Source organism: Juglans regia, chromosome 2 (genome assembly GCF_001411555.2).
Source record: "Juglans regia cultivar Chandler chromosome 2, Walnut 2.0, whole genome shotgun sequence".
Classification (NCBI taxonomy): Eukaryota; Viridiplantae; Streptophyta; class Magnoliopsida; order Fagales; family Juglandaceae; genus Juglans; species Juglans regia.
This window is the reverse complement of record NC_049902.1, coordinates 35923561-35947252: the sequence shown is the minus strand read 5'-3', so window position 1 is coordinate 35947252 and position 23692 is coordinate 35923561. Positions and strand designations below refer to the sequence as shown.

Sequence of the window (23692 nt, the reverse complement as noted above, 5' to 3'; positions counted from 1 at the left end):
AATCTTCTAAGATATTATTTTCTATTTTAGATAATGGAGTTATATTATCTAACTTTCATTTATTAGGAAAAGTAATTTGATTCCAATGAATCTGTTTAGAAATTTGTATACTAAAATTTGATGTGTTAGATTGTAATAATAATGTATAGCATTTTAGATTGGTAATAAGAGCTTGAGGCTTTAGTATTGTTTTTATAAGTCTATAATGGATCCTATATAGTGTAGTTAAAGAATGCGATCATTTCATCATATGATAACCACTTGTTTTAATATTTAATGTTAAAGCATGTAGGATATTAGTATCAAATAATGATATAGAATAATTAGGATAACAATTGGAATAAACCGAGTCCTGGAACAGGCTAGATTCTACCATATCAAATAATGAGTTACGAAATTTATAATGTCTTCTATTTCTTAGACAAAGTAGTATTGAGGCATTTAATCTACTTGTAGTGAGTGGTTTTATAGCAACTTGTATTGATCCAATATGTATGAAAGAATATTTATGTTCCTTATAATGTTTAATAGCATATTTGGTTAATAATTGTAGTGATTCATAATCATTGTTTAAACTAATAATTTTTTTTCTAAAATTTTAATAGTATAATTAGTAAGAAATGAAATGATAATTTAAAGAAAAAAAAAGGTGGATTGCTTCTAGATTTGTTTTTTTGAGATAATAGGAATTGCCCAATCTTATAAAATTATTTCTATGTTTAATATATCATAATCTTTTTTACTGATGTTATTAGGTTCTATAGATATAATAGCAGAGGATTTTGATGAATTAGATTTGAATAAAGAATTTATCGAGATAAAATTTTTAAACAAGGATTTCATATATTCAAAGATAATAAGTAGATTAAGATTTTGAGGGAACATCATCGGGACCACCCTTAAAACTTTATAGCTTAAACGGGCTGATCAACGAATTTTTCATGACTTACCAACACAAGACTCTCAATATACTTTCATTTTCTTTTCCATAGTCTATTGTTGTTAAAAATTTTATCGGTGAATTTGTATTTTTTATTTTTATAAAACAAAGATACTTAAATGATTTTGTCTTCTTTTAATCTCGTCTCTTAAAAAACTGTAATGATCATTCCATTCATCTATTGCCGCCTATATATTTGGACAAACTTCATTACACATTATCCAATATCTCACACTATGTATGGTTTAATTTTTTTTTTATATTTATTTATACTAAAGTAATTGAGTTATTTTAATCCTCATACCTATACTACATATTTATTCAAGGAAATAAAAAAATAAAAAATTATACTTGATACGTAGTGTAAAGATGAAGAATAAAATTATTATCATGGACCCATATATGTATACCCACTACTTCCTGGCTTTATTTGCCCCGTTGTCTGCCAGCCATTTGTTTGTTAAGAGCACTCTTATTAGATTAGTTAAAGTTAAAGTATATTTTTTATGAATGTAAGATGAATTTAACTTTTAACTATTCCATTCACATAAGTCTCCACATGGAAATAGTCATTTTTTTATTATATGATAATAAAATAATATAAGATAAAATTAACTTTGGCTATCCACATCATATCTCTATATTGGATTATCTATTTATTCATATGTAGTAATGAGTAATTAATAATTTTAAAAATATATTAATTTTTTTAATTATGAATTTATTTTATTTTATCATATTTTACTATTCATAATATTATATATTAATTAGTAATCATATTCTAATTATATTTTTTTAATTGTTATTTAAAATGGAGAAAAAAATAATTAATATAAAATATATTTAGCAAATAAATAGTTATTTTTAAATTTAAAAATAATTTTAAAAATAATTATAGGTAAATTTTAATTATCTATTCTAATATGATACATTTTATAGTTTAATAATTAAATCGTCGATGAATTTAGTTTTAGCTAATCATTTTAATATTTTGGGTTTTATTTTTATTTTTATTTGTCCTCAGCTTCAGGGTTTAGCCGCTCTCTGTCTGTGTCCCCGTCTGTCTCTCATGGCGACACCCTGTTCTGCTTCCCTCTCAGACCCGCCATTGGGTTAAGTACCATACGCAAAATAGGAAGCTCCTCGAACCCTCAGCATATTTACGGGTTTACCACTAAGCGCACCAAGACGGCATCTTGTTTAAGCAACTGTGGAAGCAAGCTGGGACGAGTTGGAAGACTGATGGCTATGGGGTTATCCACCCCCCGCCCCCTGAACCCGAGACCGTCTTGCGCCTCTTATTCCTTGTTTTCCCGGTCTTCTTCCATCTCTTCTTCCTCTTCTTGGTCCCTCTTGCTCTCCTCTAAACCCCTGCACAGGTACAGTTTCAATGTCATTCAAACTGCACTATTTCTGTCATATTACCTGACAGCTTTTTTTCTTACATGGGTTTTTAGCCTGGCGCTTACCCATTTTCATGTTTTTATTGTTGGTTTCTTGGGTTATATGGGGTTTTCTTGTTTCTGAATATTTATTTCTATTTATTCCATTGTGCTGTTACCTTGTTTATTTACTTTTTTTATGCCTTCTGAATTTTCAGTTGGTCGGGTTATATGCAACTGATTATTTATTGAATTTCATGTTTTTTGACTTTTCGTCATTTTGGTCATAATTTGAAATTGTATTGACAGTATCATTTCCTTCCAATTTTAAATTTTGTTTTATATTATTGCTCTAGTTAAGTTCTTTATACTTCCTGTGTACTTGGGCTTTGCCTATTTCTAGGAATAAAACTTCTTGATTACTGATCAAAAAAAATGTTCGTTTTATATTATTGGAGTTAACTGTGAGGAAAAGTTAGGGAGCGACTTACTGAGAGAAAACAAAGTTAGGAATACACGAAAACCACGATTTGATGTTGGTTTTGAGACTTGTAACTTCAAATTACGCTTCACTATGCAATTCGTTGTGCAAATTCAAGAATATTCTAGTTTATTTTAGGTTCTTGATGATGTTCACTCGTGTACATGTCACTAGTTTCAAAGGTTAAAAAAGGACATCGGATAAGATGTTGGATAATTGGTATTGCTCGTTTTGAAAATAAGGTTCCAATGAATCTTAGTTATATGGTAAGTATAGTTCTCAGTTGCAGCTTTTAAATGGCTTTGGTGCTAATATGGTCTTAATCCGAATCATTAGAGTGCAATATATTTACAGGCTCTGGAGGGTCTTTATCAGTATTTCAATCTTTGGATAAGAGACAAAATTTAAGATGTTCAATAATAATCTCAGGATTTTCCCACAAATTAAAAATAAGAGCACAATATGCCTTTTTTTTTATCAGCACAATATGCTTTGTGAACGTTGTGTTTTTGATAAGTAATAAGTTTTTATTAATAAGCACAAAGGCAACACTCAAGTACACCGGTCTTTGCTTTGCGAACAATATAGAATTTCACGTCTCCTTATTTAGCTCTTGCTACCGCACTTTTACTTTATGGTGTGCTAATCCTTATTTTTTATGCATAATTTTAGTAGACACATCACGAGGAAAAAAATGGCGGACCAGGGGGAATTAACTTAAATTTTAGGACATGCAAGCTGATATATTTCACTTAACATATAGGTGGTCAATTGTTGCTACGCTATGGTCTTGTCACTGCTCAAGATATTCTTTAATTCTGCTCTTTTTTGTACTTAACATGCCAGAAAATTATTTTGTTCCAGTTTATTTTTCTTAATGTCCTTGATAAAGTAATATTGGTACTGATATCAGACAAGGAGGGTGCACATTCCACCGTGACAAGAATTATAACACTAAATCTATTTGTTGGAGGCTCAGGCGCATGCCTCCTTGTTATTCCACACCTAAGATGGTCCCTTGCTACATGGATCAGGATAATTCAAATGGAAGCCTCTTGAAAAAACCAATCATTAACCCCCAAAAGGTAGATAACGAAGGGGAGCATGTTCTGAGAAATTTTAGTGGACCACTATCTCAGGAGATTGGGGGTGGTAATCCTCACAGACGTGATGCTTTTGCTATGCGTGGTGGCTCAAGGGTCACTTTAGAGTCATGGAAACGAGAGACACAATTTATGAGAATTGAAAGGGAACTTGAGCTGGAGGCTTCGAAACGTGGTTTTGTTCCACGATATAAAGCTTGTAGTCAAGCAAACATATTGTCTTCAAGTGGTGGCATCCTTATTAATACTCATACTGATCTTGCACCACCTGACCCAGCTTCTGACCCAGCTTCTGCTGAAATAGAGCGTGGAGGAGACGGCAATATAGTTGTGAAAGATGTTAATGGTCTCAAACTTGACCGGTCAAGATACTTGGAGGAAATAAAAGAAACAAATTCTGGATTAATCAAACCCTCCACCAGTAAACAGGCATATTGGCAGCCAGATCTTCATGAGAGACTAGGCAGTATCTATGACAGTGTTCTTGTTGTTGATGATGCCACTACAGCAAAGGAGGTTGTTAGGATGCTTACAAATAAGTACAGACATCTTGTCCATGCTTGCGATACTGAGGTATTATTCTACAAAGGTTGCCTCTGTTTTACTATTTTACTAATTACCATGTGATTTTTTATACAATGGAGAAGTACATAATTATCAATATCCATATATATTTAATAGAGTGCATTTCTAAGCTACTTAGAAATTTTATTATCTGCATGCTACTTTATCCTTTGTGATAATTTCAGGTTGCTAAGATAGATGTGAAGCAAGAAACACCTGTCGATCACGGGGAGATTATATGCTTCAGTATATATTCTGGACCTGAAGTGGATTTTGGAAATGGGAAGTCTTTTGTTTGGGTTGATGTTCTTGATGGTGGTGGTAGGGATCTTTTGATGGCATTTGCTCCTTTTTTTGAAGACCCATCCATCAAAAAGGTATTTTATATTCTTTTGGTTGCGTTTGCTCCTTTCTAGGGATCGGTATGCTTGCTAGTTAAGTGATAATTACATGTATAAGTATTGAGCAATGGCTTGTGAATGACTACCTTATTACTTCAATTATTATATATGTGGTATGACAGGTTTGGTGCAGTTTTTAGAGGTTGGTGCTTGTGTGAAATTGCTTCAGATGGGAAATCTCTGGAAAAGTGGGTTTCACTGACTTCTGCCTGTGGAACAAGGCATTTTTTAAAATTCAAGCCACTTGTGAAATGGCTTCTCTGATCTGATGGCCTTCCTTTAGGAGTATCCTGTTTTGTGTGTGGCACTTTGCTAAGTTGATTGTGTTCACTTATTGCCCTCTCTCTCTCGCTATATATATATATATATATATATATATATATATATATCGATTGATAGATAGATAGATACACATTTGATAATTTTTTAGGCAGACCAATTGTATAAAACTTCTGTCATGAGCCAAGGATGTGCTAGCTATATTTTTATAACATCTCAAAGCTCAAAAGGATTGATCATAATTGCCTAGATCAACCTACTACATGCTCAATGTTAGACTCAGCAACACCTGTTCTCTTAATCTGCTTAATTAGGGTACTACAACCTGTGTGCTTGAGGTTTTTCTTTTTCTAATAAAATTTTTATTACATAGCATGTATATATAATATACCTATGTTCTAATAAAATTTTTATTGGTGATGTGATTCCTGCTCGTCCACATTTGTTACTTTCACCGTCTGATGACTTATAAAAAAATATAGATGATATGTAAAAAATATATATACATATATTGATCGCACGTATAGATACACACATTCATATATATTATACTTTACTCACTATCTACTAGATTACAAGATTACCAAGGTACTCAAGATCACCATAGCCTCCCATTCTCATGGGTTGAAGCTACACTTTTGTTCATAATCTTTATAAAAGAAAATCAGAATTTTAATTCTCCCCGGTAAGATTTGTTTCTTAACTGAGCCAGGCTCGTATGGTATGTCCCTTGATGTTGCAAATACTTGTTATAGAATTGAATATTGACTGTATTGAACAATTTTTCTATCCCTCTTTCTACCATTTTAATCATACTACTAGAAACTGGTGTTTGAAAATGACAATCCACATGCCCTTTCTGTAGGTTTGGCACAACTATAGCTTTGATAACCATGTTATTGAAAACTATGGGCTTAAGCTTTCTGGTTTTCATGCTGACACAATGCATATGGCACGGTTGTGGGATTCATCAAGAAGAACTATGGGCGGGTATTCTCTTGAAGCACTTACTGGTGACAAGAGGGTTATGTCTGGGGCTGAATTGTGCCACGAAGAAAAGTTGTTTGGTAAAGTTTCTATGAAAACAATCTTTGGCAGGAGAAAGCTTAAAATAGATGGATCGGAAGGTAAAATGATCACCCTTTCTCCTGTTGAAGAGCTACAAAGAGAAGAGCGGAGACCATGGATTTGTTATTCTGTATTAGATGCAAAAAGCACACTAAAGCTTTATGAGAGCTTGAAAAGCCAACTATCAAATATGCCATGGAAACTTGATGGAAAACCAGTTTCTGGAAAATCCATGTTTGACTTCTATGAAGAATACTGGCAACCATTTGGTGACCTTTTGGTTAAAATGGAAACTGAGGGAATTCTGGTTGATCGAGCATATCTTGCTGAGGTGGAGAAGGTAGCCAAAGCAGAACAAGTGGTTGCTACTAATAGATTTCGCAACTGGGCAACCAGATATTGCGCTGATGCCAAGTACATGAATGTGGGAAGTGATACACAACTACGCCAGCTATTTTTTGGTGGCATTGCAAACAGGTACACTACATTATACCTTATGCAAGTGTATTTGTTTTTAAATACATTTGGTGGTGAATGGTGTGGAATTGCAGCCTCTATAGATAAATGCCGACATTTTTCCTTTAGAGATGCTCAGCATTTTAAGAGTTACACTGGAATCATATACAGAAAGTTAAAATCTCAGATTCCAACACAATGAGGGAAATGATTCTAAAGGTCTACTAAATTGGAATCTTTGACAGTAAAGTGTGTAGTATTGTAATGTGCTGTGACTTTTTTGAAGGGATACAATAGCTTTCTTGTGGTACAACTGAAAGATTGAAATTTTCACACGCAAAATGACCAATTCCCAATATACTTCAATATTGTTGATACTCATACTCTTTTGGTTAGCGTGATATTCTTTTCCACATGCCCCTTTGGGGTGGGGGATATAATATGTTTCTTTGAGTATCAAAGGTTGCCGGAATATTACTGGAATTATTGCTTAAGATAGTGGGGAATGGACCCCAAGAGGTCTGCATGATAACCCTTCATGATAATGAAATGTTATGTTTCCTTTTATAAAGTTCATATTCCATGATATTCAAAGGAATATAAACTGCTTAAAAGATTACAAAATGTCTGTCTTCATAGAAAAATTGATCCCCCAACTGTCGCACATTCCTCCTAGGTAAATGGAGTCCCAAGAAAGCATTGTGCCCTTTAATCTTATTCTTTTCTGTTACAGAAAGGATCCTGATGAGTGTCTACCAAATGAGAGGATCTTCAAAGTTCCTAATGTTCATAAAGTGATTGAAGATGGCGAGAAGACTCCCCCAAAATTTCTAAATATTAGGCTGCGCAGCATCCGTGACAATCCGCTACCAGCTGACATGTTCACAGCAAGTGGTTGGCCATCAGTTAGTGGTGATGCTTTGAAGGCCCTGGCTGGAAAGGTTTCTGCAGAGTATGATTTTATGAGTGATTCTTGTGACTTGCAACTGGATGACAATGTAGAAAATGCTGCTGAAAATGAAGTTTCAGAAAAACAAAAATCAACTGGTGATGTTGACAAATCTGCTTATGGAAAAGCTTTTCGAGCTTTCGAAACAGAAGGGGAGGGGAGGGAGGCTTGTCATGCCATTTCTGCATTATGTGAAGTTTGCTCCATTGACTCCTTGATATCCAACTTCATACTCCCCTTGCAGGTGATTGCCACTAAGATGTCTTTCTGGTATTGGTTTTTGTATTTACCCCTATTTGAAATGTACCAGAGCTCATTAGCATTGATAATTTTTGTCTGCCAGTATTGCAATTGCCTACCTCATACAGAAGCAGTCAAGAATTTATTTCTTTAAACCAAACTATGGGAGTTGTATGGTTGTTTGATTATGCTCCACAATGTGTTATAGACTGTAAAAGGTGATCGAGACAACAATTACCTCTTTGTATAGTCATTAGAATCAGTGAATTCACGTACACGACTATGAGTTTGTTTATGTCTTTTGAATCCATTTGTTGGAACCCAATAATAGTACAACTAGTATGAGCAGATAAGGTCAGTCTTATGGTCTTTTTATTCTGTTGACAGCTCCTGTTTGGTACAGGAATTTTTCTCCTGTGGTGTCTGCATTATGAGGGTGTGTTTGTGTATATTTTTATAGATGCGCCTACATTTTTTATTTAGTGTAGTCAGTTGACAGCTAGGATGTCTTTCACATGGCACATGCAGGGGGGTGGGGAGTCTCTTGATGTTTCTTATTATAGATTTGTTTTCCTAAAATAATTAGTATAATTGCATAATGACATAGTATATGATGGGGTCTCACCCCATCAACATTTGGACAGTCTTGTCCAATTTCACGTGTGTTCTAGAAGTTATTTTGGTCATTTTTCACTTTTTTAACTTTTTTTTATAAGTAAGAAAATTTATTGATCCTCATGATTAGGCATAGCCCAAGTACACAGGTGGTATACAAGGGAGAAATACCTAATTACAGCCTAAGAACAAAAAAAGAAGCATACAAGTCATTAAAATTAACCCCCTCTAATACAATAGCCTTAGTCCAAAGTAACAAAGATTGGAAAAATAAGTCTCTAATCCTCCCCAATGAGCTTTCTCTATTTTCAAACATCTTCCATTCCTCTTATTCCATATACACCACATAAGACATAGGGGTTTCATCTTCCAAACCTCTGCTACTTGACGATTTTCCCGTATTCTGAACCAACAAGCCAAAAGATCCACCACATGCTTTGGCATCGCCCAAGCAATGTCCAGCCTGACAAAGATTTCATCCCATAGAGCCTTTGCCAATTTACAATGGAGAAGTAGATGGTCTGTCTTCGCCATTCCTCAGCTTATCTATGGTCAAAAGTTTCCCGTGAGAGGCCAGCCAACCAAAGAAAGTAACTTTTAGGGGCACTTTGCACTTCCAAATGTGCTCCCAAATGGTACTTAGTTTCTCTCCGTACATTTTCTCTCTGTACACCTTTATCTCGACGATGGAAAACAAACGTTTATTTTCTCCGTTGCATTTGGGTGGTCTGTGACGGCGTTTCACAACTTGTTTTTGGGTGCTGGTGTGTTTTCTGAATGGGTTTTCCAAAAGACGTTATAGAATCAAAATATTTTACACTTGTGAAGGAGGGGAGTCTGCTGGCTATTACAGGAAGAAGCTGGAGGGTGGCGTCAAAGGTGGTTTTGGGACCATCAACTGTGAAATGGCTGGCAAAGGCCATGGAAACTTGCATGAAGGAAGAAAAAAGAGATTTCTTCGTCACAGTCAGGGAAGGCAATCGCAGTTTTATTGCGTAGCGTTGTTCGAATCTTCGAGGTCGTTGGTGAGTTAGTGGATCATCTCTTGCTACATTGTGAGATAACTAGAGCCTTGTGGATTGAAGTGTTCAGCCGAGTAGAGTTAAATTGGGTAATGCCTGCCACAATGGTTGAGTTATTGGCTATCTGGACACTTCTGGGAGGTGCTCCACAAGTCAAAACCATGTGGAAGATGATCCCTATCTGCATTATGTGGTGCATATGGCGAGAGTGTAACGATCGGACATTTGAAGATAAGGAGTGGACACTAGAGGAGCTTCGAAACTTCTTTGCTTCCCAGTTACTAGGATCTTGGATAACCTACTCAGAAATTACATACAAAATCAAGACATTTCAATAGGAATAACAATTGAAGTGAGAAATTTTATTATATCTTGATAATTATTGTTTTCCTCTCCGTACTTAAAACCCTAAGGAAATCTCCGCCACCCTTGCCGGCAAGTGACCTCTCACCGACGTCACAGACAAAGCCGTCGGGCCTTGGCGACTTCCCTAAGGGTAGTTCGGCGTCGGTCCATAGGAGAGAGAAAACACTACGAAGCGTGAAAATCCTAAGGAACTAGATCTGCCGCCACCCACCCTTGCTGGCCAGACACACTGCACCGTCGTCACAGATAAAGCTGACGGACCTCGGCGACTTCGCTGAGGGCTGTCGGGCGTCGGGCCAACCTCCAGCGTCCTAGATATCGTTGTTTTGTCTCTCAAAGTACTCTGGCGAGGCTCTGTTCGTCATGCCATCAACTCTGAAGGCTCCGGCGTCTCCTGTGAGCACGATTTGCAGCTACTCTACAGTGCTTGCAGTGAGCACGACCTGGAGTCCAGACAACTTTGCAGTGCTTGCAGCTCCCAACGGATTTCTGATCTGGTTTCTTTGAGATGATGAATGGTTGTTGAAGAAGGGGAGTGGGTCAATATGGGTTCTTCTAGTGGGTCAATATGGGTTCTTCTATGGAGTTGGCCATAGAATCTAAATCCTTTACACTGGTGAAGGAGGGGAGCATGTTGGCCATTACTGAAAGGAGTCGAAGGGTGATATCTAAGTTGGTTCTGGGTTCGACAACAATACAGTGGCTGGCCAAGGCCATAGAAGCTTGCACTAAGGATAAGAAACAAGATTTTTTCTCCACTGTCCGGGAAGGTTGACGCAGTTTCACTGCACATCGCTGCTCGAATACTCGCGGACGTTATATGGAGGTGGAGGAGTATGGTGGAGGGGGGAGGAGGAATTTTATTTTCATTCCTGAAGAGGGGGGCAGTGGCTGGAGAAGGATGGGGGAGGTGCTACGTCATTTTTCCTTCGGCAAGAGAGGGAGTGACGGCTTGGAAGGACAAGGTGCAGGTGGTGTGGCAGGGAGGGAGAATTTGGAGGTGCATAAAGACCCAAGTACATCCTCGGTGGCGAGGCAATCCTATGTGGTAGCTCTAAAGACGGGACATGCTTTGGGGGTTCAGAGTGTGGGGGGTCTGCCAATCACGCCTTAGGACCAGCTTGTCGAGATGCACAATTCTCTAAAGGAGATGGAAACCCAACTTGTCTAGTTGAAGGCAGCGATAACTTTCTTGTCGACGAAAATAGACCTGCTTTCAGCTGGAGGTAACAGGGTGGTAAGAACATGATAGGCCCAAATCCTTTAAACCTAGAAAAAGGAAAACGGAAGATCGGATTCGGCCCTGTCCCTATAACCAGATCCAGGAGAGTATGCAGGTCGAAAGGAAATCTGGGTTATTTGAAGTAGGGTCTACATCGGGTAATTGCGTAGAGACATCAGTAATGGAATGTCATTCGCCTCGTGTAACACAGGATAATTCAATAGTCGGTATTACACCCTTGGTCCCTGAAGAAACTATGGCTCCCTCGTCAGAGTTGAAAGAAAAGGGTGTACTGCTGAGGTCTGAAGGAGATGTGAGATCCGCTATCATCCTAGAGGTGAAGGGACTTAGGCCTTGTTTGTTTTGAGAAAACATCTCATCTAATCATTACAACTTTCTCAACTTCCAATACAAAATAAAATAAACAATTCAACTTTTTCAAATCTCAAAACAAAAATAATATTAAAAAATATACTCTAACAATATTTTATTCAACTTTTTAACTTTAATCTCATCTTAGAAAACAAACGAGCCCTTACTGTCACCCCAAAATCTCCAATGGGGACCCCGATACCATTGGAGAGAACCAATGGAGTTACTGGAGAACCAATGGGTTTGGTGTTGGTGCCTTGTGTAAAGGAATATCTAGAGTCGGGAGTGTAGTTTGATGAGGATATTGTGGCTCCCCTGGTCTCTCTTCCTCCAATAGCGGATTGGATTCTGCCTAAAGTTAACGAGATTCAGTAGTTCGTGGAAATTTCACATGGAGGATGTGAAGACCAATTTAACGAACTAATTACTGCGATCGAGACAAGCCGCACACTTGAAACCAAATCAAGCTTCAAGAAAAGCAGGGAGTTACATCGTCTTTTTTAGACAATCAACTTCGACGCTAAGGGTGGTAGTTCAACTAGAGGGAAGTCTAAAGGGAGGGCATTGTGAAGATGAGAATCAAGTTGTTGGGGTTGGTGTTCGGGTAGAGTTTTAGTTCTACGGGAAACAAGGGATTGGGGTCGGGTCTGATGTACTTTGGGTTGGTTTTTTTTATGGGCTTTTTGAGTCATTAGGGGCTTGTTGGGTCATTTTGGGCAAGGTGTTTTCTTGTATACATTCAGTGTACTTGGTTTCTCCTTTTGATATATACAATATTTTTACTTATAAAAAAAAAAACTAGAGGAGCTTCAATCTTTATTTTTCCGTACTTTATTTCTTTGGGCCATAGCTATAGATTTTAATTACCTTAATTTTCATGTTTTTCTTGTTTTCACTTTTGCGACCTAGATAGGTCTTGTCTCTTGTATACGATCTTGTCTACTTGAGCTTTGCCTATTCTTATCAATAATATCGATTACTTATAAAAAAAAAAAAACAGTAGAAGGATGGGTAGAAAAAGCATTGTACAAAGATCTAACAGAGAAGTTCTTGTGTCCGGGTTGTATCCACAATAGTTTGTCCTCCACGTCACACTCCAAATTCAATGCATACAAGGTGCTGTAGAAATCAGAAATGTCTCCCACTTCCCAATCTTGAACTGATCTGATAAATGACACAATCCACTGTAGCAGGCCATTCGAAGAGTCCATATAATCAGCAACAGAGGCTTCCATATGCAATGCAATTCTGAAAAGAGAAGGAAAAATCTTCTTGAGAGCAACATCACCACACCAAACATCAACCCAGAATCTGGACCCTTTTTCCATGCCCCGCCACAAATCTGAAATTACGAATGAAATCCTCCCAGCCCTTCCTAATAAATTTCCATACACCTGCACCATAAAATCAAATCCACGCACTTCATTAGAAATCCAACCTCCCCTGATGCTGCCAAATTTGGCTTCAACCACGGTCCTCTACAAAGCGTCACTTTCTTGATGGTACTGACACAACCATTTTCTGAGTAGGGCCTATTGAAAATGTTTATTTTTCTAATCCCCAAACCACCTCATGGGGTTTTGGGGTACAAATCTTGTCCAATTTAATCAAATGGAACTTTTTCTCGTCCCCCAATCCACCCCACAAGAAAGCAGGGAAAATCTTTCCATCCTATTAGCCACGCTAGCTGGAATCGGGAATAATGAAAGATAGTATGTGGGGAGGTTAGATAATGTACTCTTAATAAGAGTGATTCTTCCCCGTTTAGATAGATACATTACTTTCCAACCAGCCAATCTATTCTCAATTTTTTCGATAACACCATCCCATGTTACCTTGGATTTGTGAGGGGGCCCCAAGGGAAGACCAAGGTACTTCATAAGCAAAAAAGAAACCTTATAACCCAAAATTTCAGCCAAGTCTCCGATGTGATCTACCAAGCCAACTGGTACCAATTCAAATTTAGACAAGTTTCGCCTTGAGGCAGGAGACAACTTCAAAACAAAGTAAGAGAGCTCTCAATGAACGAATTTGATTAGGATCTGGCTCACAAAGAATTAAGATCTCGTCAACGAAGAGAAGATGAGATACATTGAAGCTCTCAAATGAAGTACCACCTGCTGAAAATCCGGACAAGAAAGACCAATCCCCCGCTACCTCCAACATTCTGCTCAATACATCCATAACTAAGACAAAGAGGAAAGGAGATAGATGATCACCTTGTCTCAATCTGCATGAGCTGTTGAAGAAACCATTGGGGGTGTCATTAACCAACACCGAGAATCTAGCAATAGTGATACAATACTTCATCCAATTGCACCACCTCTCCCCAAGACCAAATCTGCCGAGAATATAAACCAGAAAGTCCCAGTTAACATATCAAAAGCCTTCTTCATATCTAGTTTGCAAAGGATACCTGGAATGCCGGATCAAATTCTGCTATCCAAGCATTCATTAGCAAAAGGACCGAATCCAGAATCTGTCTCTCTTAACAAAAGCATTTTTTGGCTTCGAAACAATCTTTTATAAGATGCCTTAACTTGTTAAATGTCTGAAGTTATCACAATTATTGGTGAAAGTGGGCAAGGTCTGGTGCTGCCCCATCATTGTTTATCCCTCATTGTGTGTATGTGGATTAGGGTTTCTTATTAGTTTTCTGTGCGCACGTGTGTATGGCTAAGGGTGTCTCATTGGTATTGCTATTTAAGTGTAAATGCCGTGCGTGGGCGTGCGTGCGTGCTTGTGTGTATGTGTGCATTAAGTTATCCAACTTTCCTCTTTGCTTGTGTGTAGTTTGCATGCTAGCTTTATTTATTTTTTTGATAATTGTAAGTATATTAATAAAAGAATAGGCAAAAGCCAAGTTCAGTACAAATAATGTCCTAGCTAAGTAGGAACATTGAAAATAAGGAAAGCATGGAAATCTTGGCCATTGAAATTAACAGAATGGGCCCAAGTACATAGGGTTCTAAACAAGAAAGCCTTTAGTTCATCTATTGATCTTTCCTTGTCTTCAAAAGTCCGTTCGTTACGCTCCTGCCATAGACACCACATGACACAAATGGGCACCATTTTCCAAATAGCCTTGATCTGTTTGTTACCTCTTAAATCTGTCCAACTAGCCAATATCTCCACCACGGACTTGGGCATAACCCATCCCAAGTCTAATCTTCTGAATACTTCATTCCATATCCCTCTAGCTATATCACAATGTAGTAGAAGATGATCCACCGATTCACCCTCGTTCTTGCACATACAGCACCAATCAACGATGATCACTCCTCGTCTTCTCAAATTATCTGTTGTGAGTATCTTACCCAAAGAAGCAGTCCACACAAAAAACGCTGCTTTGAGGGGTGCCTTGTGTCTCCAAATCCTTTTCCAGGGGAATTGGGTTGGCTGTTCTTGTGTTAAGGATTTATAATACGAGCGAACCGAGAATAAGCCTTTCCCCGTGTGTATCCACCACAACCTATCAGCTTGATGATTGCTGCGTTTGAGAGAATATAAGAGGCTGAAAAAGGATGCAAAAATATCAACTTCCCAATCATGTGCTGCGGGTAAAGTTAATATTCCATTGAATTTGTTCCCCCACTATTACCATAACTTCCTCCACGGATACATCATTATCACTTGCCACCCTAAAGAGAATAGGGAATAGATCCTTTAAAACCCCATTACCACTCCAATTATCATACCAAAATTTGATCCTAGTCCCATTTCCAAGACAAAATCTTATATGCCTGGAAAAGACCCCCCAACCTCTTCTTATATGTTTCCACAAACTCACACCATATGTCCCATTCACTTCATTGGTACACCATCCCCCCCATAATTCACCATATTTGCTCTCGATCACCAGTTTCCATAATGCTTCAGGTTCTTTATGGTATCTCCACAACCATTTCCCAAGTAATGCCCGATTAAAGCTTCTCAAATTTCTAATGCCCAACCCGCCAGAAGAGATAGGTCTACAAACATTTTCCCACCTGACTAGGTGAAATTTAAATTCTTCCCCCATACCTCCCCATAGGAAATCTCGATGTAGTTTCTCAATGCGAACTGCCACACTTGCTGGGATAGGAAACAAGGATAGAAAGTATGTCGGTAAATTAGATAACGTACTCTTTATCAAGGTAATCCTACCGCCTTTTGACAAATACATTCTCTTCCATCCTGCTAATCGACGCTCTACTTTCTCAATCACTATATCCCATATAGGAATCGCTCGTGAGACAGACCCCAATGGAAGACCAAGGTATGTCATAGGAAGTGAAGCAATCTTACACCCCAGAGTATTAGCCAACTGTCTTATCCGTCGCACACCTCCAATAGGCACCATCTCTGATTTATCCAAGTTCACTTTCAACCCTGAAGCTGCTTCAAAACAAAGGAGAAGGGCCTTTAAGACGCGAATCTGATTGTTGTCTGCCTCGCAAAAAATAAGAGTATCATCTGCAAACAATAAATGTGAAATATTAATTGATCCTCCTCCCGGGGATCCTATTGAATACCCATTCAGACACCCGTTTGCAACCAGAGCTGAAGTCATTCTACTCAGAGCCTCCATTACAATGACAAAAAGTAATGGTGACAACGGATCTCCTTGTCTAAGGCCTCGTGTACTATTAAAAAAACCCGTTGGACTTCCATTTATCAGCACTGAAAATTTTGATGTAGAAATACACCAACGGATCCATGATCTCCATCTTTCCCCAAATCCACATCTCCTTAGGAGATCTAGTAAAAATTCCCAATTTACGTGATCATACGCTTTTTCCATGTCTAGTTTGCATAAGACCCCATTTCTACCATCTTTTAGTTTGCTGTCCAAAATTTCATTTGCTATAAGTACAGCATCTAGGATCTGTCTATCCTTGACAAAAGCATTTTGAGGCTTTGAAATTATCTTTCCCACTACCTCACTAAGGCGTTTTGCGAGAACCTTGGAAATGATCTTGTAAACCCCATTTATTAGGCTAATGGGTCGGAACTCCCTGATTTCTTCAGCCCCAACTCTCTTTGGGATCAAAACAAGAAATGTGGCATTTAGGCTTTTCTCGAAATGTCCAGCTTCATGAAACTCCTGGAACACCAACATGAGATCATCTTTTAGTATATCCCAGCAAGTTTGAAAAAAACCCATAGAAAACCCATCAGGACCCGGAGCCTTGTCTTTGGCCATCTTCCTCACCACTTCGAAAACCTCACCCTCCTCAAACGGCCTCTCCAAATGAATACCATCCCTAGGCCCAATAGTGTCGAAGGCTAATCCATCAAGCTTTGGTCGCCACACCTCCTGTTCAGTAAGTAGTTGTTCAAAGAACCCAACTACATGATTATTAATTCTCTGTTCATCCTTGCACTCTGCCCCATCTATCTTCAGCATCTCAATATTATTAGATCTTCTGTGTGAATTAGCCACTCTATGGAAGAACTTAGTGCATCTATCGCCTTCCTTCAACCATAGTGCCTCGACTTTTGCAGCCACGAAATCTCTTCTAGTAGAATGATCCTCTCCATATCTGCAACCATCTCTAGTTTTTTAATCATTTCGTCCTGTGATAAAGACCTGGACTCTTGAATCCTATCCATTTCAGCGATCTCCCTTGTCTTGGTTTTCTTCTGTTCCCCAATGTCTCCAAAAGACTGTCTATTCCATAATTTTAAATCTTGTTTTAAAGCTTTCAATTTCCTCGCTAGAATAAAACTTGGAGTGCCCTGAAAATGATAAGCTGACCACCACTGTTTGACCCTATCAACAAAACTTTCTGTTTCTAGCCACATATTTTCAAACTTAAAATACCTACGTCTTCTTTGAATCCCACCAGAATCCAACATAATTGGCCAATGATCCGAACATAGTCTAGGCATTCTTTTTTGCCAAACCTCCGGGAAGTGATTTTCCCACTCAGGAGAAATTAAGAATCTATCTATTCGAGACCAGGACTGATTATTAGCCCACGTACCTAAGCCTCCCGCCATAGGTAGATCCACAAGATTCAACTCAAAAATACATTCTGAGAAATCAGTCATAGCTGGCCTTAGTCTTCTATTACCAAAGCTCTCACTAGGGAATCTTGTTACGTTAAAATCTCCTCCAATACACCATGGAAGATCCCACCAACTGTATACTCCAGCTAATTCATCCCATAGAAGTCTACGATCTATGTCTGAATTTGGACCATAAACCCCTGCAAATGCCCACAAAAATCCATCCGAGATGCTCATAAACGAGCATGCTACCGTAAAAGCCCCAATATACTCCTCCTTTTTCTTCACTACCCTTTGATCCCACATTACCAAAACACCACCTGAAGCCCCATTAGCTGCCAAGTAAACCCACTCCACGTGTGTGCAGCTCCATACACTTCTTATAATACTAGTGGTGATAGCTTTCAACTTCGTCTCCTGTAAACAAACAATGTCCGCCTTCCATTCTCTCAACAAGTTTCTCACTTGAAGTCTCTTACTCAACACATTTAGGCCACGGACATTCCATGAAACTATTTTTGGTTTCATTTGGGAAGGGCCAGCCCCTTTCCTTTAGACCTTTCCCTACTAGAATTACCTTCAGAGTTCATTGACCAAGTCAACCTCCTAAGCTCTCGCTGTTTTTTGGATCCTATTTTCTTATGTTGTTGATGGCCTGCTTCAATGGCTGTGAGGAGTGCCATGAATTGCTCCTCATACCCTTCACATTTCAATCCCACAATATCCTGAATATCTTTTACTGTTTTAAAAACCCAATCTGAAGCATTCGACTGATCTGGGAAGAGACAGCTCAACGGGAAAGGATTTTGAATTTGAAATTCCTGTAGTTCCTGTAGTTCCTCCAGACCTACTTCATCCATGGTATTTGACACCTGAATAATTCTCTGAGAATTTTCCTCATCCGAAAGGAATAAATCTTCACTTGCCGAATCTCCCCTTTCACTATCCCTCCTAGAAACGTCTTCGTTGAAAGGCTCAGAAGCGTCCGTCGGACCTTCATCACCCCCCCCACACCCCATCGGCGCGTTCTGTGCACACAGAGGAGGAAGAACAACGCTCGGAGTCGACGTGTGCTTCTCACCATTCTGTGCACCTTCGGTACCTCCCCCACACCCCATCGGCGCGTTCTGTGCACATAGAGGAGGAAGAACAACGCTCGGAGGTGATGGAAGAACCACTTCTATCGTCGACGTGTGCTTCTCACCTTCCTGCTGGATCAGTGTCTTCGTCGGCGCCTTCTGAGATCGACGTGACGATGATTCCGGCAAGTCTTCATCCTGTTTAAGGCGCCGCGACGTCGATGGCGGCTGATCTCCTTCCTTCGCAGAAGTCGCCCTAGGCCTCCAGAGGTTTCGGGTCTTGAAGATGGGCCTCCACCTTCCGCGCGGGTCTCGGGCTTGATTTGGCCCGTAAGGGCCCATATGAGTTGGCCCTCCCGACGTCTGCCCCTTCCCCTTATCATCCCTTAAACGCCCCGTTTCACACTGACCCATTCCATCCCCGACAACACGCAACACTTTTTCAACTTCCTTCTGCAGGTCCCTCAACTGCCACTGCATGTCCCTCACCATACCGCGTACCTCCCGCATGTCTCTCTCGAAATCTCCTTCCCGAAAGTATCCCTGGTGACCTCGAGCCCCTTCTCCTCCGCCAGCCCCTTGCCTTGGCACAACCCTTGTCTCTGTCGATGTTAAAGCTTCTTTGTATGATTGAAATTGAGTTTCCTTCCCCCACTGGTGACCTCGAGCCCTTTCTCCTTCACCATACCCAGCAGATTTGCTGCCCAGCAGAGAGGCCTTCCTAAGCACCTCCCTCAATCTTTTCCATCCCCTTCCTCCCTCTTCTTCAGGAATCAACATGAGACTACGGCGCCCCCCTTCAGCATACACAGCAATCTCCAAGAATCTGCCGCGTTTATTGGAACATCTCTGCGCTATGAAACTCCTGTACCCCTCCCTTGTTGATGAATAATAATCCTTATTAACACCCGTCACACTCTCCTCCAATACTCTCTCAAGCCACTGAGCAGTGCTCAAGCCCATCAGAATCTCCTGTTTAAACCTTCTACCTCTCTCAGTGATACGTATGAGACCTCCTTCTCTCATGATGGAGAATATTTTTGCTTCAATGACAAGCTCCCAAAAACTTCCCATACTTATCTCCAGATGATATGACTTTTTCCAGAAGATACCAATCTACATTCTACACTAAACTACATGCTAATCACCAAAGATTTACATGCTAATCACCTCAAGAAAATACCAACACAGCAGCAAAACACAAGAAAACCAAGAAAAGCAAAAAGTGTACGGAGAGAAAATCCTCAAGCAACCCCCCTTCCACTAAACATATGACTTTATTTTCTTGGCATATATCATGAATTAGGGCATCTGCATGAGTACATGTGAAATGGCTGCATAAGTGATTCCCCTACTCATGCAAGAGTTTACATATGGGATTGGGCGAGGATAAAGCCCCAAAATTTACATGTGCATAAGCAAGGATGTGTTGCCTGGCTTAAGAAGTTAGTTTCTTTCTACCACAGGGAATTAATATATCAGGCAAGAATGGGCGTATTCATTGTTCATTAAATATCAACACGGAAACTGGGCGCTTATCAGCTAGGAGGCCAAATTTACAGGTTCTATTTTTGTTCTTTACTAATCTTTCAATCAACATACGACTCAAATAGCTCATGTTTTACTTAAAAAAAAGGCTCATGTTTTGAATATAGATGTTCTATACTACATATTTCTTGGAATGTGACAACTAAGGTAAAAATACAAATTGGCTAGAGGTGAAATTCGCAGTCATGTCATGGAATAAATGGTAACGTCAGTGGCTAACCAAATCTACTTACATCTGAGCTACTGGTTTCTGGTTGGTATTCTTTGACATTTAATTTTGCCTGTAGAGTTGTAGACAAGACCGAAAACAGGAAAAGATCTTGTAACTTCATGTTAATAGAGACTTACGAGTATACTGTTCATGCTGTCTGTAATCAGAATCAACCTGCTTTAGAGAAGGATCGGTATAAGATCCGTCAGGCATTCATTGCTGCACCAGGGAATTCCCTTATTGTTGCAGATTATGGACAAGTTAGTGACACTCTTACCTTCAGATCTAAAGTGGTTGCATTGGTTTCCATCTGGTGATTGAGCCGTGTGTTCATATTACAGCTGGAACTTCGGATTCTTGCCCATCTTGCTAGTTGTAAAAGTATGCTAGATGCCTTCAGAGCTGGTGGAGATTTCCATTCAAGGACTGCAATGAATATGTACCATTATATTCGTGAAGCAATTGACAAAAAGCAAGTGCTTCTTGAGTGGCACCCTCAACCTGGTGAAGATAAACCCCCAGTTCCACTATTAAAGGTAAACCATAAAGCTCCATGGCAACAATTGCCAATTCTAAAATGATGCGTTACTGCCAAAGATACATATACTTGATGCCTCCCTGTCTTTGTTTGAAGCATGTAGTAGGAGATATAAAAGTAACTTTGAAGTAGCAAACCAGTTTAGTGTCAGGGCCTGTAATTCATTGCACATCTTCCTCTTGTCCATAGTGGGGATGGAATTTCATTTATGCTTCTTTCACTTGTAGTAACCCTTGCATGGTTTCTATTCTTAAAATTTCAAGTACCACTATTGACTTACATTGTCCAAATGTTATCAAAGGTTAACTCAGAACAATTCCCTTCGATTAATTATTATAGTTGAGGAAAGAATTATTATAGTTGAGGAAAGAAATTGGTTAGAGTGCACTTGAAATGCGACATGTGGTTGAGCAGTGGTGACTTCTTATAGGTGGGGCCTGCCTACAACATAGGTTATTCGAGTAATTTAGAGTTGAAGGAGACTCAAGTCATTGCTACTTATAAAAACAAGTAATTCAAGTCATTGATCTGAGAGTTGTAGGTCCTTTTTTGCACAGTGATAGAACTTATCTCTGACCCAATGATCCAATCCCCATTACATTTTTTTCTCCTTGAATGTTTCAGGATGCCTTTGCTTCTGAAAGAAGGAAAGCTAAAATGCTCAACTTTTCTATTGCATATGGAAAAACTCCAGTGGGGCTTGCCCGAGATTGGAAGGTACTTGAGAACCTACAAGTATGAGGGACTTGCATTCATAATGATTTGATTGCCCGGGGCATGATGATTTTCAATCTTTGTTCCTCAGGTTTCTGTCAAGGAAGCAAAGAAAACGGTCGATCTATGGTACAGCAATAGAAAAGAAGTTCTTGCCTGGCAAGAAGAACGTAAACAAGAGGCCCGTGATAAACAGTTTGTATGCACATTGCTAGGACGTGCCCGCCGGTTCCCTTCAATGGCCAATGCTACCACCTATCAAAAAGGTCACATTGAGCGAGCTGCTATCAATACCCCAGTGCAGGTTCTTCCTTTCTTTCTCACTCAAACATTCATCTCTCTTTCTCTCTATTGGTCAATTCCATAATCTATCCTTCCCCTCCTCTGTACCACAATAATAACACCAGAAGCTCCTGATCTGGAAAAAAGGCCCATTGTATACTTTTCATAACCAATGATTTTAGTTGATGCTTGTCACTCCCAAAAAGTCCTACAAAAGTTCGTCTGTACCACATACTAACATAGATGTGTCTTTATTACCTTCTGAACTCATTATTCTAACCCTTCCTTTCTTGCTCTCAACGTTTCATTTTTCACCATGTCAGAAATAAGTTAATAACATGACTGTCATTCTGAGGTGGAGATGCAAACCTCTTCTGAAATTGTTAGCCACATTGCTTAAAAAACATCAGTTCTGGGATTTGTAATATAGATTTAAAACATATTAATTGCTAATAGATAAACTCTGATATCTCTTCCCTCACCCACTCCCCAGAAAAAACAAATCTTGATCAGCTACTCCTTAGTGGTTTCTAATTTAGGATATTGTAACAGGGTAGTGCTGCTGATGTTGCCATGTGCGCCATGTTAGAAATAACCAAAAATGCACGGTTGAATGAGCTAGGGTGGAAGCTGCTTTTACAGGTTCACTGCATGCCTTGAGTTTTACCTCTTCAGTTTTTTTTTTTTTTTTTTTTTCTCTGCTTTGATTGATGGAAGAATTTACATCTAGAATGTATTGCCTGTAAAAGTACCTGCGGGCCAGAGCTACATTATGCCCTTGAGGGGCCATGGCTCCCCTGAAAAAAAAGCAAAAATCAGTTTTGGCCTTTACAGGTGAGACCAATTTTTAAAATTATCATGCCACCCCCATCCAAAAAGAGAGAGAAAGAAAGAAAAAATCGAAATGGATATCCATTTATACTCCTTAATTTGGCTCCCCAAGATGAAAATTCTTGTTTGATCCCTGTACCCAGTCCTGTTTGAAACTTTTAAATTACACTCCAAGCGACCTCAGTAGAATTCTCATGTTGTCCATCTATTCTAAGTGTGCCTTATATGAGATATATTTTTCTTTTGACAAATACCCTATGTGAAATGTTGAGGCTAATTTAAGAGTTATCTTCAACTCATATTTCATTTGATTTCATGTCCTAGCACCATATTTGATTTCCCATACGACCTCAGTACACGTGTGTTTCGTTGAAAACTTATGGATATCGCACTGGAAAACAGGTCCATGATGAAGTAATCTTGGAAGGACCAACAGAGACAGCTGAGGTCGCAAAGGCCATAGTTGTTGAGTGTATGTCCAAACCCTTCAATGGCAAGAATATTCTTAAAGTTGACTTATCGGTTGATGCAAAGTGCGCTCAAAACTGGTATTCTGCCAAGTAGTCTGTCGCGACAAAGGACACTGGGATTTTGGTCTGAGGTTCTTTTGCCCATTGAATATGGAGAGCTCTGTGCTGGCAACCTTGAGCACCATCTTTATTTGATTGCAACTAACTTCACAGGTTTTTTCATTGGAAATCGGGCTTCCACCATAGTAAAACTTTCTGCCACTTTGATGTTGCAATATTTTCTGGCTGGCCGGAGTTTGAGGATGAAAAGAGGCTGTAACTTTGGCCATGTATTTCTGGCGGATGAGGGAGGCACCGAGGCAGGCACTAGGGACAAATATGCTGTATATAAGAGTTCTTACCATTTCAGTCTGTTGTTCCCATGTAACCGTTTGCACGATAAAGGATTGTGTTTCTCCAAAAGAAACAAAAGCCTAACTCCAGTTACGGCGCATTTATTTTAACGATTCAATTTTTATTGATACTTTTTCAATTTATTTTTTGCTTTCTTTCTTGTAAAGCTCCA

At 39.1% G+C, this 23692-nt stretch overlaps 1 protein-coding gene across 1 annotated transcript; it reads left to right on the top strand.

Moving 5' to 3' along the window:
• Positions 1–1971: 1971 nt before the first annotated feature.
• On the top strand, positions 1972–23646 carry LOC108983896 (DNA polymerase I B, chloroplastic/mitochondrial-like). The gene is made up of 12 exons (XM_018955684.2): positions 1972–2319; positions 3717–4479; positions 4656–4847; positions 6016–6695; positions 7408–7867; positions 20000–20095; positions 20460–20552; positions 20634–20828; positions 21455–21547; positions 21636–21848; positions 22379–22468; positions 23060–23646. The coding sequence occupies exons 1-12, from the start codon at positions 2183–2185 to the stop codon at positions 23219–23221; spliced, it is 3174 nt and encodes a 1057-aa protein (XP_018811229.2). The 5' UTR covers positions 1972–2182; the 3' UTR covers positions 23222–23646.
• Positions 23647–23692: the final 46 nt, after the last annotated feature.